Source organism: Thamnophis elegans, chromosome 11, assembly GCF_009769535.1.
Source record: "Thamnophis elegans isolate rThaEle1 chromosome 11, rThaEle1.pri, whole genome shotgun sequence".
NCBI lineage: Eukaryota > Metazoa > Chordata > Lepidosauria > Squamata > Colubridae > Thamnophis > Thamnophis elegans.
In genome coordinates, this window is record NC_045551.1 from 24,303,237 (window position 1) to 24,322,397 (window position 19,161).

The 19,161-nt window shown below is 36.5% G+C and overlaps 1 protein-coding gene across 1 annotated transcript in view; it reads right to left on the reverse strand.

Moving 5' to 3' along the window:
* Positions 1–1,182: 1,182 nt before the first annotated feature.
* CLCN4 (chloride voltage-gated channel 4) overlaps positions 1,183–19,161 on the reverse strand; it is a 35,835-nt gene continuing 17,856 nt past the window's right edge. The window contains exons 5-11 of the mRNA XM_032226655.1: positions 18,266–18,472; positions 18,092–18,172; positions 12,622–13,167; positions 10,177–10,363; positions 9,378–9,770; positions 6,555–6,771; positions 1,183–2,147 (exon numbers count right to left, since the gene is read on the reverse strand). Coding sequence (XP_032082546.1) covers positions 2,057–2,147; positions 6,555–6,771; positions 9,378–9,770; positions 10,177–10,363; positions 12,622–13,167; positions 18,092–18,172; positions 18,266–18,472 — 1,722 coding nt within the window. The 3' untranslated portion in view covers positions 1,183–2,056. The remainder of the gene's footprint in view (positions 2,148–6,554; positions 6,772–9,377; positions 9,771–10,176; positions 10,364–12,621; positions 13,168–18,091; positions 18,173–18,265; positions 18,473–19,161) is intronic.

Consider the following 19,161-nt stretch of genomic DNA (forward strand, 5'->3'; position numbering starts at 1 on the left):
TAAGAATGCATGTAACTAAAATATAGAACATGTTTTCCATATCTATTTGGATGTTGAAAACTATCATACTCTTTTTATATATCAGAACTATGTTGATTATTGCACTGAACTTCCCTCTGAATACCTTTCAAAATGTAATATTTATCAAATCAATCTCCCATATTTATACCTTGTTCGATATGTTGTGCAGATTAATTCATTAAATGTATAAAAACTATATTTGGATGTCAAAAAGAAAAGAATTTAAAAAGTTTCTAAAAATGGTCCCATCATGGCTTGGTTATGCAGACCCACATAAAGTGAGATTTGTCTCCAAGCACACACTCAAATTCACACACTTTATCACAGAAGAGCCACTTCTTTGTATTAAAAGGTAGGGATGGTTAATAACGTTTGGAAAGTTGGATAAATTTTCCTAATGTTATTATTCTTTTATTTTCTGTCACTTGAAGTAGAAGAAAACTACATTTTAATGAAATATAATAGATATTCTCTGGTGTTCTATAAAGGTAAGTTTCCTTTCAATTCTGAAAAAAAATCCTGTCAATTATTAGAATTATTGTTATTCCCAGTCTCTAAAATCGGGTTACAATCAGCTAAATACACTTCATGTGTCCAGACAGTGATATATTGGTGGATCTTAAAACCAATACCATGTTGTCATAAGCAGCTTAATGCCAAATCTTTTTTCCCCAGGTATTAAAAACCATGGGTTCTTCAATTGGGTAATCTTTTGGTAAAATATTGAACATGCTCACACAGGACGTAGGTTTCATGTATACATCAATCAATAAATTTATCAGCAAACCACATATTATAGAATATGTGCTAATGTTAGTGGGGTTACAAGCTGGGAAACCATCTTGATGTTTCCTGGAGCCCATTTAAACATATTTCTTCCAGGAACCAGTAATAAATGACCATCCCAAAAATCATATGCCTGAGACATGTAATATGAAGATTATCTATAGCAGATATTTTATTTACCATATTCATGTCATATTTCAAACTCGATTATACTTTTTAACCATAAAAAATTAGTTAAACTGATTCTAAGATGGTTTATAAAATATTTCATATTGTAAAATCTATTTGTGACATAAAATAAATATACAACAATTCCACAAAGAATGAATACATTTAAAAAAAAACCTGAGTGTTAATATGTTTTTTTTTCTCCAGGGAAAAAACAACAATTAGGGTTGTTTTTTTTGTCTAGGAATACTGAAGCTTATTGTTTAAAATACTTTTTAACAAAAATTTGTGGCCTGAATTGCAATTTAATGTCAGTTATCCTGGAAAATATATAACCTTGTGTGCTCTACCTGACATCATGCTTGTATATAGGAACACAGTAAAAAGAAAATTTCATCATAAAAAAGAAAGAATTTGCAGATTATTTCATCCTATTACAAGTGAACAGAATAACTCAGTCTAAACAATAGCACTAAAAATTAAGTGAAGTACCTTTTACTTCTACGATATCTACGAACTTCTGCAAAAATAGAAAAATGAAGAACATTCTTCATGAAAGTATACAAATTTAGAAAATAACCTAATTTGGGAACTCAAATAGAAATTTTAAGGAATATGAAATAGAGCATATGTAATGAAAACATTTGGCATTCTTGATTATATTGTAGGCATACATATGTTTGCTGTTTTTAATATCTTTTATCAAGATGATTCTCTCTGCTCCCAAATTTTTGTTAAGATGATTTTTCTGTCCTCATCAAATCATGAAGAAAATGCATTTATATTAATGGAATATGGTAGGCAGGACAAGGCAAAAAATGTGCCATGATAAGGACTGTATTTATGACAAGAGAAACATGTTCCCAGGAAAAATAGCCCATAGCTGAATTGAATTTTCAAATCTTTACCAACATAACTCAAATGTTCAGTTTGCTATAATTTTCCCTGGGTTCTACCCTTAACAAAGTTCTATTAATTTAAATTTTATTTTAACAAAAAATGAAGAGCTTATTCAAATTCCTTTCAATCAGTTCAGTAGGAATCTTTTCTTTAAGATGTGGGCCTCTCTGCTGGGAACAGCCTAATTAAACATGATGGATTCAGGATCTTGATTTGCCATTTGAGCCATGTGCCTTAACACGTCCTTTTTGGTGATAATGCCCAGGAGCCTCCTAGAGAAGAAGGCAAGAAACAAAATTGTGATTAATCATTAACCTGTCTTGTTCATTTTTCAAATTCTGCTGCAGGCAAAACTTAAACACAAAACCATCAGTTTCAAAAAGACACCCTGATCCTCCCTTCTTTAAAAATCAAGAAATGATGTGGTTTTTTTTTTTAAAGAATGATTTACATTTACAAACTGAAAAAAAAATCATCACAATGCATTGCTTTTATGAATACAGAGTTTTCATTATATTTTTCTCAGCCTTTGGCAAGGGGATAAAGATGCCATATTCTATCCAGCTGCATTCCTCAATGCACTTAGTCAAGACTGTTTCTTGAGCAGGCTCAAACTTGTCCAACTTGACATCATCTCTCCGAAAACATTTCAGAAACTGTTGGGATCCTCCAGGCCAAAGCAGAAGAAATTCAGTGCAGGGTATAAAGAGATTGATACATCAAAGCATTGCAAAAACTTTGAAGCAGAGGCTCTTGAACTATGACCTGAATGCCAATGCATCACATTTAAAGAAAGCTTCCTGCAAAACCACTGAATTATATGCTCTCCCACTTCTCTTGCAGGCATGCTATTATGCAAAAGGGTGGAAACTCTCAAATATCTGTTCATTCCATCTATCATGAGTTTTTATTACTTATTTTAGAGGAGGGTTGCTATAGCTGTTAAAACAATGACAAAAATATAAATAAAATTACCATATTTTTCAGTGTATAAGACACATCCCCCCCCCAAAAAAAGAGGGTGAAAATTTGGATGCATCTTATACACCAAATGTAGCCCCACCCACCCACTGCCCCCCACCCTTTGGCCTCTGCCTCCCAGCAATTTACTTCCTTGCAGCAAATGGGGAAAATGGGGCTTGTGGAGGGGGGAATAGGCTATGGCAATCCCTGCAGCATGAAACAGCTGATCATCGGGAGGCCCGTGGGAAACTGAATCTGACTGTGAAATGGGCTGTTTGCTGTTTGCTGCAAGGAGGTAAGTCAATAACTATAAATGCCTATAGAATGTTAAAATTATTAGATTTATTTTTTAAAGACTGCTTTATTATTGTTCTAGACAACTTAACAAAATGAAGAAGCTTTTTTAAAATAAATGCTTGATCTGAAGAGGCTCAGTGCTATTGTATCTTCTTTTAAATAGCAGAGAATAGTGTATACTTCCAGAAAGCCACATCAATTTTAACAGCATCTGTACAAGTGTAGTCTGAAATGTAACACCACAAACAGTGTATACCATCTGTACTGTTTGCAGTTTGTTGCAAGGAGGCAAATTGCTGGAAGGCAGAGGCAGATTTTTCCCCTTGTTTTCCTCCCCAAAAGCTAGGTGAGTCTTATACTTCAGAGCATCTTATACTCCCAAAAATATGGTAATAGTCAAGCTAATATTAACTGTATATAATACAGACTTACTAACTTACCCTGATAACAAAACCCTTTGAATAATCAATACTAATTATAACACTCCAATGCCTCAAATAATTGACCCTACTGTTTTAAACATTCTATTTTAAACACTATACATGCTTAAATAATTAGGTGTGAAGGGCAATTTTTCATTCCTTTTCATTTCTCAAAGGATTGGAAAAACAGAAAAAGAGGATAGATATGCTATTATCACAGTCCCAAAGATATGTAAGAGCAATGCAATGTCTGAATAATTTTTCTATTTTAAAAATATCACACTATGTCCTTTACATAGTACCAAATACTGTAAGATATGTGAATCATTTCACATATTTCTATTTACAATTATTTTAGTGCAGTTATGAAACATTGGTGTTCCTTTAAAAATCTGTTTGATGAAGAATATTTCATTATTGTGGAGTCCGGTCATTTATTTTTATTAAATATATGCAATTATAGTTTGTTAGAAAATATCTTGAAGTAAAAAGTTGCAGAAAGCAAAGAATACTTTAAGTAGTGTATCTTAAAATCTTTATTATAAGCCTCTTTCTACCTTGAACTTTAGCCATAATCTGATATCACTTTCACAAAACCAGATTTTACTAGGTTTTTATCTTCAAAACCTAGGATTCTGTATATCCAATGTTTAAAAAAAATAAGTTACATATAATACTTACTGATCTAAAACCATAGTTTCTTTTTACCAATATTTTACCTGCTTTAAAAAAAACCTGCCTAGTATGCAAAGAGTTTATCAAAATGACATAATTAGTAAACTCATGTGCTTTCCTGATTTTACCAGAATTGAATCCCATTGAGATTAGCATTGGGCAAAAATAACAAAGTTGGTTTGACCAACAAATTGACTTTTATTGACTCCAAATAGCTCAATTTTTCCCCTCAAGCTAATAAATAAATACAGGTATTCCTCAGCTTACGACCACAATTGAGCCCAAAATGTATGTTGCTAAGTGAATCACATTTGTTAAGTGAATCACTGCAATTGTTAAATTTGTAACACAGTTGTTAAATGAATCTAGATGAATTTCCCCATTGATTTTGCTTGTCAGAAAAGTGCAAAAATTATCATGTGACCCTGGGACGCTGCAACCATCATAAATATAAACCAGTTGCCAAGTATCTGAATGTAAATCACATGACCATGGGGATGCTGCAGTGGTCATAAGTGTGAAAAATGGTCATAAGTCACTAAATGAACTGTTGTAAGTCAAGGACTAGCAGTAGCCTTCCTGTCTTCTCTACACTTGGATACTGCTCTGTTTGCAGTATTTTTTCATTAATTTAAGTTGAATAAAATTATACTTATGAATACTCCCTCTCTGACAGTTTTCATATTATCAGAGTAGTGATGGGCTGTCTGCTAAAACAAAGCAAGTTTATGGCATACACTTGAAAGGAGACCAGGAAGCCTGTAATTGTGGAGTCTGTCTGGCAAGAAACAAAGAATGCTTATTCACAGGGAATATGCACCTGTAATGATTGTAACAATTCTGGATGGTTAGAAAGATGATAAAAGAAACAAGGAGTTAGGCACCTTGCAGACCTCAGGTAGAAGTTAGGAAAAGGGATGGCCTGGAGCAAATAGAATTTGTATTAGATAACTCCTGGAGCGTTCATTAGCCAAGGCTTGGGAATAAGGATGGCTAGAGATCAATAGAATAATTGTTCAATCATTACTAACATGTTTATTAGATGATATTTTTTACATATACTGCCTTATCCCACTTTCTGCTTTAGTGAAAATATATAACGCTTTTTTAATTCCATTGTTTGAGGTTCCTTGGCATTTTGGCCAGGACTCCTTTTCTTGGAGCACTTCAATAAAAGGAAACAAAACCTGCATTTTGTGTCTGGTGTTCTTCATTGGCCTCAGCACCAGGCTCAGACCAGAATTAGGGATAATAGTATAAGACAATACATTGTCATTAATTTAAGTGAAATTGAATTGTACTGATATGGAAAATATCAGTGGGACAGATTCCTAACTTTTGCTCCTTATAAGTATTAGTGTATGAATGTTGCTTATCAAAAACAGAATCTGTCTACTTTCAGCCAATGAGGAAGTCGAAAAAGCACTAAATATTCCTCTAGCCTTGCAAATGTTCTTTATAGCTTCAGAAGGCGTTCATTATTTTCAGCATTGCAACTTGCTTTCTCTCATGGCTCCAGAATGTTTGAGCTTTTGAGGGAAATATTCTATATTCAAGGCTTTGTTTCATTCGATTAAGCTTCTGCCTCTATATTTTTTCATTCCTTACCTTCTTATAGGCTTATAAATCCCAAGCACTTTCAGTTTGTAAAAAAATAAACTTCCATTAGTTAATTCATTTAATGTGTCATTCATGCAGGGATTTCCATAAGTGTTTGAGGGACATTTAGTCTGGATAAAAGCTAAAATGTTAGCAAAACTTTTGTTAACAATTACATTCAGCTGGCATTTCTCCCTAGCAGCAATATATAAGTTTTTTTTTCATAGATTAAAAATAATACATATTTAGCAGTAGCTTGACCTAAATATGAAGCTTAATTACATACATGTATTATAAATTCTGCTCTAAGTCAAAAGGAGCAAAAATAAGATACAGTATATTGCTCTGAGCTAGAGGGTAAGTTTTTGCTAGCTAAATGAATTATAAAAAGCATTAATAGCCACAAATTTGGGAATTAATTATTTTATTTCAATGGTATCTTTTCTTTAAGTTCTTGTTTTAGTACTGTTATTGAAAAATTATCAAGGTGCTTCAAATGCACCCTTCTTTTATTTCAGGTTAGTTTTAACTTATTTTTCAAAAGTTGTGTTGTTATTTTTTTATAAACTCAAACATGAATCCCTTGTAATCCAACCCAACTTGTTTTCCAGGTCTAACATTACATGTATCTGGAGAGGATTGGAATTATTTCTTCCAGAAAATAACTCTTCCCTTCAGCAGAAATACCATATTTTTTAAAACAAAAATAATATATATACTTACCCACTGCGTGTAACAAGACACTGCCTGAGTCCAAGTTTTCGGAAAATGTCTACCACTGTTTCCATTGGTGTGTGGTCCGTGACAGTGAAGGGGCTCAGATTCAAAATACGCCGCAGCTTCAGCATATGAGGGCTATTGGCAGGGACCTCTGGAGGATCTTCAGTAAAATATACAATTGAATTGCTTACTACGCCATCCTGGTGCTGCCTTGCATTTTCTGTATGAAAAAATCAGACAAATAAGGACTATTGCACATCCATCTCAGGAGAGAAATAGTTACTGTTTCCAGATGATCCTTTAATGGTTCTTGTAAGGTCAGAATGATTATTAAGTACAGTTGTATAGCAGTGCCAGCACACTAATGCTGATGCCAGATTTATCCTAACTTCCTTTTTAGGGATAATTGTGATATGCAGTGGTGGGTTGCAGGCAATTCGCCCCGGTACTGTACTGCCCGGAACATTGGATACCATTCTGGTATGGTGCTCCAGAGGGCCCACCCGCCCGCCCGAGCTCCTTACTGGTCTTTTAAGTCTTTGGGGCTTCCGTGCGTATGCACAGCACGTACAGCGCCTGTGCGAAGCTCCATTGAGCAGCTGGAGTGTTGTGGAGGCTCGCAGAGGTGCTAAGATGCATGAAGTAGATTGCTACATTTCTGCTTTCACTGGTCACAAACCAAGCTACTTATCTTAAGGCTACAGAGAGAAAATATTTCAGAGCAAGCAAGATATTCACCTATATAAGATGTTAAAAACTCATTCAAGAATCTCTAACTTCTCCTGGGCTTCTGCAGTTGCCTCTATAGCTGTTGCACAAGCCCAAGAACAGTGCATTCTGCTTAAAGTGTAAAATGAAATTCTGAATAATCGTAACCCTTTAAAACTGGATCACTGCAGTGTTGTAGTTTCATTGGGACATTATCATTTAATAGGACTTTTCTGCTACACTCAATATGACAGCAGATTCAAGGGGCTCCTCAAAGACTTCTTCAACTCAATAAATACAAATGTATTCATTTATTTAAAAGATTTACATGGCCGCTCCAATTCAATCCTGATGCTCACAACAACAAAAAGCACAACTGAACAAACATAAAACCAGGATAACGAACCAAGGCACCAGAATACTCTTAGCCCAAATTCACATGTGTTGTGTTCAACTTTCATCTTGTCCCAGTGATTGGCAGAAGAGCCAGGTTTACACAACCTTCCTGAACCTAAGTGACTAGGGATCCTCCAGTTCTTGAGGGAAGGTTCACCTGCTAGGTATCACCAGATCATGCTGTTCAGTAGAAAAGACTTGGAGCATACCTCATCATTTTAACTGAAAAATGTAGAGCCCATGCACACCAACATTTATCTTTAACCCTGTCTAGGGTTGTTTTTTCTTATCTTCTGGGAAAGGTATGCAAAACGGTATCTTGTAGGGGCACTGAAGGGACTTAAACTGGAGTCTCACAATCCTTCTTTCACACAATTCAACTGTTGGTTCACAAACAATTGCTTTCCAGACACAGACAAACCTTTTAAAAGTACTTCTTGTATCTACTGGACAATCCAGTAGATTAAATAAAGGAATAAAGTCTTGTGAAAGAGCAAAATATTGTGATAGCTTTTGGATAAAACAACAAACTAATTGGTTTGAACATAGAAGGCAATCTGAGTTTAGGAAGGATTATGGCAAAGGATTATGATGTCTAATAGTAGCATATATAACATGAAACCATACTGTGGCTTGTTGTTGGTTTAGGACTGTGATTATTGAATAGAATTAAGTGTCAAATTCTTGAAGTGGTTGCCAATGGGTAAACTTAATCAGCTTAAATTTTATTTTAGGAAAGTGCCCATTTGACTTTTAAATTAGACTCTTCATTAAGCTCAGTATTGACATATATCTTTCAGCTAATTGAAACATATATTATTATTATTATTGCTCTTTTCTCTCTAATGTGTGTGTACAGTAATATCACAGCACAATTACTGCTGAATAATAAATACACCCATTTCCCTTTCCTTTTCTTTGATTTTTCAGTGTGTAGAAGTGCTAAAACCTCCAGAACAATAATAGGCTTCCTAAAAATATCTTCTGTTCAAAAACAAAGGTTAACTAACACTAATAATATTTCCTCTTGCTTGGTGCTAATTTTCAGAAGAGATTTTTAGTGCAAGTTCCTCTCTCTCTCCCTTTGAACTATTTTCCATCAATCATGGAGCTGAAACCAACTCTTAACTTCTAACAACAGAACCTTGTCAGTTTCTAACACATTGGCATTGTACTGTTTTATGTGTCACTTAAACTCATCTTTTAACAGCCATGAAATGAAAATTACCAAATCCCAAGCTGCATCATCCTCCAATCAACTTTCAAGCCTACATGTAATTTATTATATTTCATATAAATTATTGACATTTGCCCTGTCTTCTTATGGTAAACATGCCTAGTTTTGTAATTGCAAGTCTCATCGCCTTCCTCTATGCATCAATTTAGTATAGTTTGGCTTTAACTTTGAAAATAATAAGAAAAAGAAGACAGAAAAGTTGTATAGACATTCAATCTATTTATGAGTATAATTGTTAGTATATATTGCAAGACTTCTTTTGTTACAAAAAGTAACAAGAAAGAAGTTTTCTGTTATTCTTAAAAGAATCAAAATTTTCTAAAGACTAATTTGGAAAGGGAAAATTAAATGCATAGATGTGAGAGGACATGACATTGGAATCGTTTAAGTTTAGAATACTATTGCACATAGTTAATTTCTTACCTAACTTTCTTCTAGGCCACCCATAAAACTAATCACCACTATGTGAAACAGATGCAACTCACTTATTGCAAGAATCAAGTCCCGTCTCTGTGCAAAGCCAATAAGACGCTCTTTAGAAACCACCACTGGAAAGCCATTGTAGTCTGTTTCCTTGATTAATGTCTCCACATCTTCCACAGTCATGCTGTCTTGGGTCAAGACAGAAAGAGGAGGTTCTCCACGCCTGGGCCTCATAACATCAGTAGCCAGTGTTCTGTGAGTAAATTCATCTTTTACATCCAGAAATGGATAGCCATTCAAATGGATATGTGCCTCGTAGATCCCTTCTTTGCCAAAAGCATCCGCAACCCACTTGCTAGTAACAGCTGCAGCCATAAGAGGCACAATATACTCTAGTCCTCCTGTTAATTCAAACATGATCACAACAAGCGATACTGTCATTCTGGTAACTCCACCTGTCAAGAGAAAGAAATTGTTGGGTAGGTTTGTCATAGAAGATGCCACTCTGATTTTTTGCAACCTGACATGCGTTTTCATAAATGGAATCAACTATAGAATGTTAACATTTTTCCATAAACCAAAACACAAAGGCAGCTCTGCAGTTGTACTGTATGGTATCCAGAGCATCATTCATTGAATTAGTGTACACCCTTAGTTTTCTTTATTCCCAAATGGATATGGTGCCTTCATTCCAAGGAATCTTTAGGTATAATACAGTGGTGGGTTTCCATTTTTTTTTACTACCAGTTCACTCATCAGCATGCACAAGTAAATCAGTAGTAAGTAAACTGCATTTTTAGGGGTGTAAACAGATACCATGCTATATCATACAGAACAGCAATTAAAACAAAATAATGATACCTAAGCACGCAGCAGCTCCCACCATTGCATATAGTCCTGGAGTAACACAATCAGCTCCTGGTCTACACCAGTTTTTGAAGATGATCCAGTCATGATGATGGTAGGCCAACTGTTCCACACCAATTCCAACAATTCTACCAGCTATTGCTCCTACAGCCATGCTGGGTATAAAGAGACCTGAAGGAATCTCAAATAACATAAAGTGAAGTTAAAACCAAATTATCACAAGCACAACTTAATCTAAATAGTCCTCGACTTACAACAATTCTTTTAGTGACTGATCACTATGGGTGATCACTGTGGGTGAAATGTGGTGATCAAAGTTACAACAGCACTGAGAAAAGTGACTTATGACCATTGCAGCATCCCCATAGTCGCAGGAGCAAAATTCAGATGCTTGACAACTGGTTCATATTTATGACGGCTGCAGTGTCCTGGGGTCATCCTCTTTTGTGACCTTCTAATGAGCAAAGTCAATGGGGAAACTAGGGTCACTTAATAACTGTGTTACTAACTTAACAATTGCAATGATTCACTTAACAACTGTGGCAAGAAAGGTCATAAAATGGGGCAAAATGCACTCAAAAAATGTCTCATGTAACAACATAAATTTTGGGCTAAATTGTGATCATAAGTCAAGAACTACCTGTAGTACATATGGTAAAGATTATTTCAAAGTTTACCTTAAATATATTACATTTCTTAAAGTTAATAAATTATTTCAGTGGCAACTGAAATCTTCCTAATAAATGTTCTTGTTTCTTATTATTTCAGAGATCTCCATTATTTTTGTTCACTGTAAAGACTTGTGACCTTGCATTTCTTAACACCTTGGCTGTTTTCCAAGATTGTTATCAATTCTGTCTTTCACAACAATTAATCAAACAAGAGCAGAAGAGACAACATATGAAGGAATCATAGCATGAAAAAGAGTTTTAATTACCACTATGATTCTCTCCATCAGTGGTATTGGTAAAGAAATAAATTCCAAATTGTTTTTGCACCATATTTTCTTAAAATCAATGTCAAGCAAGTTCTAATGGTCCAGCAGAAATAATTTTTCTTCCTCACTTGCTATTAAAAGTGAGCAAGCAGGGATACTAACATTTTGCCATAGATGTGGGAAGTCATTAGTCAAAAATTATTTGAAATCTCCAATAATTTTCTGATTTTTTTTATTTTAACCGCATTCCATAATTCATACTATCAATCATGTACTTGACATCATCAAGGTGGTGCTTCTTCGTCACATCACCATGCATACTTTGTTATTTTGATGAACATTGGATGATTGTGGATGCCAGTGTGATTGCAAATGAATTTAGCATCAAATACTCAGTCTCAGTAACAACCTATTTAAACCCCTTAGAACTAGCAAATGGTCCAGCATTTCAAATAATCTGATAATACCTACACTGTTATACTTGCCCTACAAATTTATGAAACTTACGGGTGACTTTTTTTTTTTTGAAAATAAAATAATGGCAAAAATAAAAAGCCCTAAAATAAGTCATAAATCATACTAAAAAGCAATTAACTATATATTCAATGTACTGTCAACAATACTGGCTGTATGATATCAAATTCTGCTAAACATGGACTCTGAAGGGTATCATTTAGTATAAAATAAAATGATGATTAACCTGTCATTTAATGTTGCTCAGTAGAGCAAAATGACAGCAAGAGCTGCTCAGTGAAGATAGGAATTTATGTTCATGTAGGAACAATTTTAAGAAATTTACATAATTTAAAATATTTGTACAATAAGCAAGATCACTTATTAGTGTGTGTGTGTTTGTGTACATATATGTACATATATGTACATATATGTATGTATGTATATATATATGTATATGTATGTATGTATGTGTATATATATATATATATATACACACACACACACACACACACACACAAACACATATATACATACACACACATACATATATACACACACAAATATATAAATTTGAGAAATGCCATAACAAAGGGACATTTTATCATATATGGTGATGTACAAAATTTCAAAAGTACTATAAATATATCAAAATATTCAAGAATTCTTTAAAAGCTGAACTGAAACTGTAAACATTTTATGTGGTATAAAATATTATTTTTAGTGCAATCTTCCCCTTAGTTTTACTTGGTTAAGTAAAAGAAGGAACTCTGATGGCACCATGGTTAGAATGTAGTATTGCAGGCTAACTCTGCCCATGGCCAGGAGTTCAGTCGAGGTTGACTTCCATCAATCCAAGGTCAGTAAAATGAGGACCTAGATTATTGGGACAATATGCTGACATTGTAAAGTACCCAGAGAGTGTTGTAAAGCACTATGGAACGGTATATGAATCTAAGTGCTATTGCTATATTGGTATATTTATTTCAGTGTATCAGATCTTAGGTGACCTCAACATTTCTTAAACTATGCTTGATTTTCCAACTTACCTTCATGCCAAAAGTGAATATGGTAATGATGATTTTAAAAATCAGGGCCAGAGCTAGCTGCCACATAGCCATGTATACTCCTGTACCAGCTGGTCGGTCAGGAATATCATCCACAGGTCTAGTCATGTTGGGATCGTTTATGTAGTCACAGAGTTGTGATGACTCCAAGGCTCCACAGTCATTGAAAAGTTCAGAGATGAGCTCACTGGTGCTCCTTCGTGTGTAAGGATTTGGATAGGCAATAATAGCAGTTATGGCAGTGACTGCAATGACCTCTAAGACTGGATACTTTCCAAGCCTGGTAGTTTTACGTCTCCTGCACCATGCAATGTTGCATCGAATAAAAAGCGTCCCCCACAATCCTCCAAAAACTCCAAGCAATATAAAGGGGAAAAGTTCAGCCATGTACCAAGGGGTGTGATATTCCACATAAAAGAGAACCAGGCGGCTGTTTCCAAATGGATTGATGGATCTCAGGGTAAAGGCTGCAACAAGTGCAGCAAAGAAAGATCTCCAGAGTGTCTTCAAGGGAAAATAATAACTCACCTAGGATAAAATAGAATCCATCAACAATTATCTCCAATTCTTTCAAAGGGTTTCCTTTGCAGATACTTGTGGAAGTGATACATTATTGTGCATTGATAAAGATGCAGTCTAAGGATAGGATTGTAGAAGGTTAAAACTGATGAAAGATTACACTATTTTTGAATATATTATTAGAATTACACAAGCACACTGCAGAGATAGAATAAACAAACAAACAAATAAATAAATAAGCAAGCAAGCAAGCTACTTTCACATTTTCAGGTGATACTAGGATCCCATAACCATTGCTATTAAAGTACCAAAGAATTCTACAGGTACATAATATCCATTTTGGTGAAAAAAAAAGAATATAGGGGAAAGTTTCATCGTATGCTTATATTTCATCATATAATTTTATATAATTGTTTATGTCTCCCAGTTTTTATTAGTAGCCACGTTCAATTCAATCAATTTATTAGTCTTAGACCAGAGACCAGAACAAATAAAAATGCTCAGTAAATATACAATTAAGAACTGCACTCTTTTATGGCCTCCCTGGAGAGGATCACCGTGTCATCTGCATAGAGCAGCAGGGCGATGTTTCGATCCCATATTTTTTGGAGGCTGATAATTTGGTTTGTTTAGCCATTTCACTATGTTGTTTATATAGAAGTTGAAAAGCAGGAGGGCCAAAATGCACCCCTGTTTACCCCTCTTTTGAGTTTTAATGGTAGCCACATAAAATTGGTTTGATACAACTGTGAAATTGATATGTACTTTTCATAGGAAGGTAAACTTACCATATGGTTCATGGGTTGCAAAAGAGAATTGCCTTCTCACTTGCTAGTTATTTTAAAAAATCAATTGAGGGGAAGTGCATTTGTATCACTTTTAATAAAATGACTGAATATTAAATGAGGCATATGACAAATTGTTGCCTTTTTAAGATACTAAATATCTATTGTTAAGCCACTTTTACCTAGCAGTACAGTGGTTCCTACCATCCCCACCAATTTATAATATGATATTTTGCTATTATCTTCTAAAAAGGATGTATGTGTGATAAGTTATTCTTTCTTAACAACATTGTTGCTATGCTACTGGTTTCTACAATACCAAGGCTGGACGTTTTCCATGCATCTTAAGGCATTTCAGTTTGTTCTTTATATACCCATGTAAATGACTTAATCCTCCAGACCAGCCAAAAGCAAGGAAGCTTCTGGATTAATGGTATATCTTCTTGCCAAGAAGGGGCTCAGAGAAATACAAAATGTTACAATTGAGGAATAAAATAGTTCTCATTTAGCTACTGCATTGTATAGCAACAGTTCACAAACACAATGATAATGAAAAAGCATTTATGATTTTCACAGATGAAAGGAAAGCTGAAGTAAGAACATACAGTAAGAACAGTTCACTTAGTGACTGCTTCACTTAATAACTAAGTTGCTTGACCCATTGTGGTCACTTAAATACAATTGAAGATAAAACAACAAAATCTGTTTCTGGATAATCTTACTTTTAGGAATGTTTTCAACTGATGTAAGACCTTGCAAGCATAAGAGCAGCAGTATCAAAATATTTTAATCAATCAGGATCAAGTGGTCCAGCCCTCTGCTCAAGCAGGAGACCCTATATCATTTCAGACAAGTGATTGTCCAGTCTCTTCTTAAAAAGTGATGAAGCAGTCACAACCTCTGGAGCAAGCTTTTCCACTGGTTAATTGTCCTCATTGTTGGGAAGTTTCTCCTTAATTCCAGGTTACCCAGCCCTCTGGTGCTTTGGAAAATAAATTGATCCCCTCTTTTTTATGGCAGCCTCTCAAATACTAGAATACTTCTATCATATCCCCCCTAGCCCTTCTTTCCTCTAGATTTGCCATACCCAACTCCTGCAATCATTCTTCATATGTTTTGTCGCCAGGCCTTTAATCATCTTAGTTGCTCTTCTTTGCGCTTTTTCCAAAGTTTCAACATTTTTTTTGTAATGTGGTAACTAAAAATGGATGCAGTATTCCAGGTGTGGCCTTACTAAGGGTTTATAAAGCAGTACTAATACTTCATGTGATGTTGATTCTATGCCTTCGTTTATACAACTGAGGATTGTATTAGTTTTTTTTTGCTGCTGCCACACATTGCTGACACGCTTAAATGATTGTCCACTAGAACTCAAAGGTCCCTCTCACAATTAATGTTTTTGAGCCAGATTTCGCCTAATTTATACTTGTAACTTTGGTTTTTCCTGCCCAGGTGTAAAACCTTGCTTTTCTCCAGATATTAAATTTTATGTTGCTGGAGATGGCCCATTGTTCAAGTCTGCCAAGATCTTTTTGAACCCTGAGTTTGTCTTCTGGGGTATTGACTATTCCTGTTAGCTTAGTATCATCTGCAAATTTGATGAGTTCCCCTTCTATTACCTCAACTAAATCATTTATGAAAACATTGAAGAGTACTGGGCCTAAGACAAAACCTTGTGGTACCCTACTCAGACCAGTACCCTACTGGTTTGGACTGGTTTGCCCGATTAGGTAGTGGCTTGGCAGCCTGGGTTGCTGGAACTGGCAGCGACCCAGGCTGGCCACGCTCCCAAACTGGTTCTCTCAGTGACGCCATAGGTGCCACCATATTGTTTTTGCCTTCTGCGCATGCAGAGTAACCGGCAGTAGCAGCAGCCAGGAAACCCTCCCCCCCCCGGCTTGATCCCACTTAGGGGCCTCACTTTACTCATCAGCACCATTGGCCTTTTTCCCTGCCTCTCCTGGCCAATGGTACTCACGAGTAAAATGCAGCTAGGCTCTCCCACGTGTTGCATGCCCGAAAATGACACAGAGGTGTGGGTGAAATTATGGGAAGGGAGTGCAACATGCGGGATGGCACCCAGCCAGCCCTGTGGCCCGGCTCAGTGTGCCAAGAGCAGCAACGCCCAACCTCCTGGGATCGGGGTGGGGATGGGGCGGCAGGCGTTGTGCGCGAGGGCCCTGCGGTAGGCCCGATCCCAGGCAGTTGGGTGCTGCTGCTGCTGGAGTTGTGTTGCACTGCTGGGTTCAGGGGCTTCTGTCCCTTGTGCCATGCTTCACAGCTGGTGGAGCCCTGCACGGACCTCTTCAGGGTGCTGGGCTTCTTGGAGCAGCACGCTGCCCTGATCAATCTGGCTTATGACACCCTCCACAGCCCATTCTGCGCAGAGTCGAGTTGGCAGTGGGCAGCAATGTGGAGACTGAGGGAAGGGAGGGCAGGTAGCAACCTTGTTCTCTATTTGTGGGCCAGAAAGAGAAGCTGCCTCTGAGGGAGCCCATGAAACAAAATAAAGGTGCTCTGGGGATCCCCCCCCCCAAAAGGCAGTGAAGATCGCTGGCTTGGCGCACACACACCCCTCAAAACTTTTTGCCACTGTTTGTGTGTGGGTTGCTGGGGGGGATCATGTGACTGAGTGTGCACGAGTGATGTCAAATTGGCCATGCCCACTCAGTCACATGTCCCCCCATCCACACCCACCAAACTGGTAGTAAACTTTTTTGAAACCCACTCCTGACCCTACTGCTTATTTCCCTCTTTGTAGATGTAGTACCATTAAGGACTACTAGTTGAGCATGGCTTGTCAGCCATTTACAAATTCATCTGGTGGTGATGTTGTCTATCCCATATTTTCCTAGTTTACAAAAAAGTAGGTTGTGGTCTAGTTTGTCAAATGCCTTCCTAAAATCTAAGTATACTATGTCCAAAGCATTTCGCTGGTCTACTAATTTAGTCACTTTGTCAAAGAATAAAATAAGATTGGTTGACATGATCTTACTCTAACAAACCCATGCAGGCTACTAGTTATACCTTTCTTTGTTTCTAGATGTTCACAGATGCTGATTTTTTTTAAAATTATTTTTTCCAGTATCTTCCCAGATATAGATGTTAGACTGATTGGCCTGTAGTTTTTTGGGTCTGTTTTTTCCCCCTTTTTTGAAAATGGGAACCACATTCGCTGTTTTCCAATCCTCAGGTAATTTCCCCTCGTTTCAGGATTTTTGAAAGATATGGTACAATGGTTCTGAGATAACATCCGCCAGCTCCTTCAGAACTCTGGGATTTAACCCATCAGGTCCTGGTGATTAATATTTATCAAGATCAGATAGGTGTTTTCTAGCCATTTTCTTGCTTATTTTATTTTTTATTTCTAGTCTGTCTTTAAAAATAGGTTTTTAGTAGGTTTGGCTGTAATTTCTTGCTTCAAGACTTATGCAAAGAATGAGTTAAACAGTTCTGTTTCTCTCTGCTGCCTGTTACTTCCTTGCCATCTTCTCTCTTAAGTGGACCTACTGTTTCCTTGACTGTTTCCTTGTTATTTATATATTGAAAGAAACTGTTTTTTTTATTATCTTTGACTTTTGTTGAAAGTCTTTGTTCATTCTGAGCCTTTGCTTTCCTGACTTCATCTTTGCAGATTTGGACTATCTGCTGATAATCAGCATTAGTTATGTGTCCCTCTTTCCATTTTTTGTATTTGTCCTTTTTGTTTTTCAGAGAGCTCTTTGTGCAACCATGCTGGTTTCTTTTTGGATGTCTACTTTTCCTTTCAGTGGTATTGTGTTGGACTAGATTTTTATGATTGTATTTTTTAACTTCCCACGCTTCTTGAGTTGTTTTTCCCTTCAGAATTTTCATCCATAGGATTTTTCCTAGGGTCTCTCTGAGTTTATTAAAACCAGTGCTTTTGAAGTTTAAGACACTAGCTGAGTTATGTTCTATTGCTTGTGTTTGCATTATATTGAATTCCAGCTTGTAGTCACCAGCTCAGCTCAGAGATATCTATCTATCTCCATTCTTCCTCTAATGATTTCTGTCCCTTGAGTTGACTGCCACCCACTGTCTAAAGCAAAACAATGCAGGAACAACTGCCAATAAAATATGCCATACAAAGCATTTGCTCAGCTTATGACATTAAAAATACTTCTTACCTCTTCTAAACTAAAAAGGACCCCCCCAATGGGTGCACCAAAGGCAACAGAGACACCAGCAGCTGCTGCAGCTGACAGCACCTAACATGGAAACATCAATCCACTTGTTAGTAGTCTGTGGAAAATATTCACAGAATATTAGGTGAATGAAGGAAATGGTGAAACTATTAGTACCTCTCTCCTTTTTCCTTCATTCTTGCTATATTTGGAGAATAGGCTGCTAAAGCAGTTGCCACAGCAGCAGGCTACATGCACGAGAGGCCCTTCTTTGCCAAGACTGAGTCCTGAGGATACCACCAGAACTAAAGTTACAGTTTTGATTAAGAGCGTCCACTTCCCTAGGTATCCTCGAATAATGAAACCACTTAAGATGGTCTTTATCTGGAAGAGAAAGAAGAACAAAAGTTGGTTGATCATATTTTTGTGAAACTATTAGGAAGTCTAGGCAGGTCAGCAATTAATTTGCTTTTTCAAGATAGGTGAATATTCCGTGCTGAAAAATACAACCCAAGCATACAAAACATTTGCTAGACCAATACAGCTCATCTGTCTGGAACCCGCACTGCATATCTAACATTAATACAATAAAATACAATAGCAGAATTGGAAGGGACCTTGGAGGGCTTCTAGTCCAAACCCCTGCCTAGGCAGGAAACCCTATAATACTACAATTAATACAATTGAGCATGTCCAGAGATATTTCATGAGAACAGTCCTCCACTCCTCTGCTCACAACAGAATACCTTATGCCACCAGGCTTGAAATTTTGGGCTTAGACAATTTAGAACAACACCACCTTCAGTCTGACCTAAACGTAATACATAAAATTACCTGCTACAATGTCCTACGTGTCAATGACTACTTCAGATTCAACCACAACAATACTAAGCACACAATAGATACAAACTTAAGGTAAACTGCTCCAAACTCGATTGCAACAGAGTGATCAATGCCTGGAATGCACTACCTGACTCTGTGGTTTCTTTCCCAAACTCCCACAACTTTGACCTTAAACTGTCTACCATTGATCTCACCCCATTCCTAAGAGGTCTGTAAGGGGCGTGCATAAG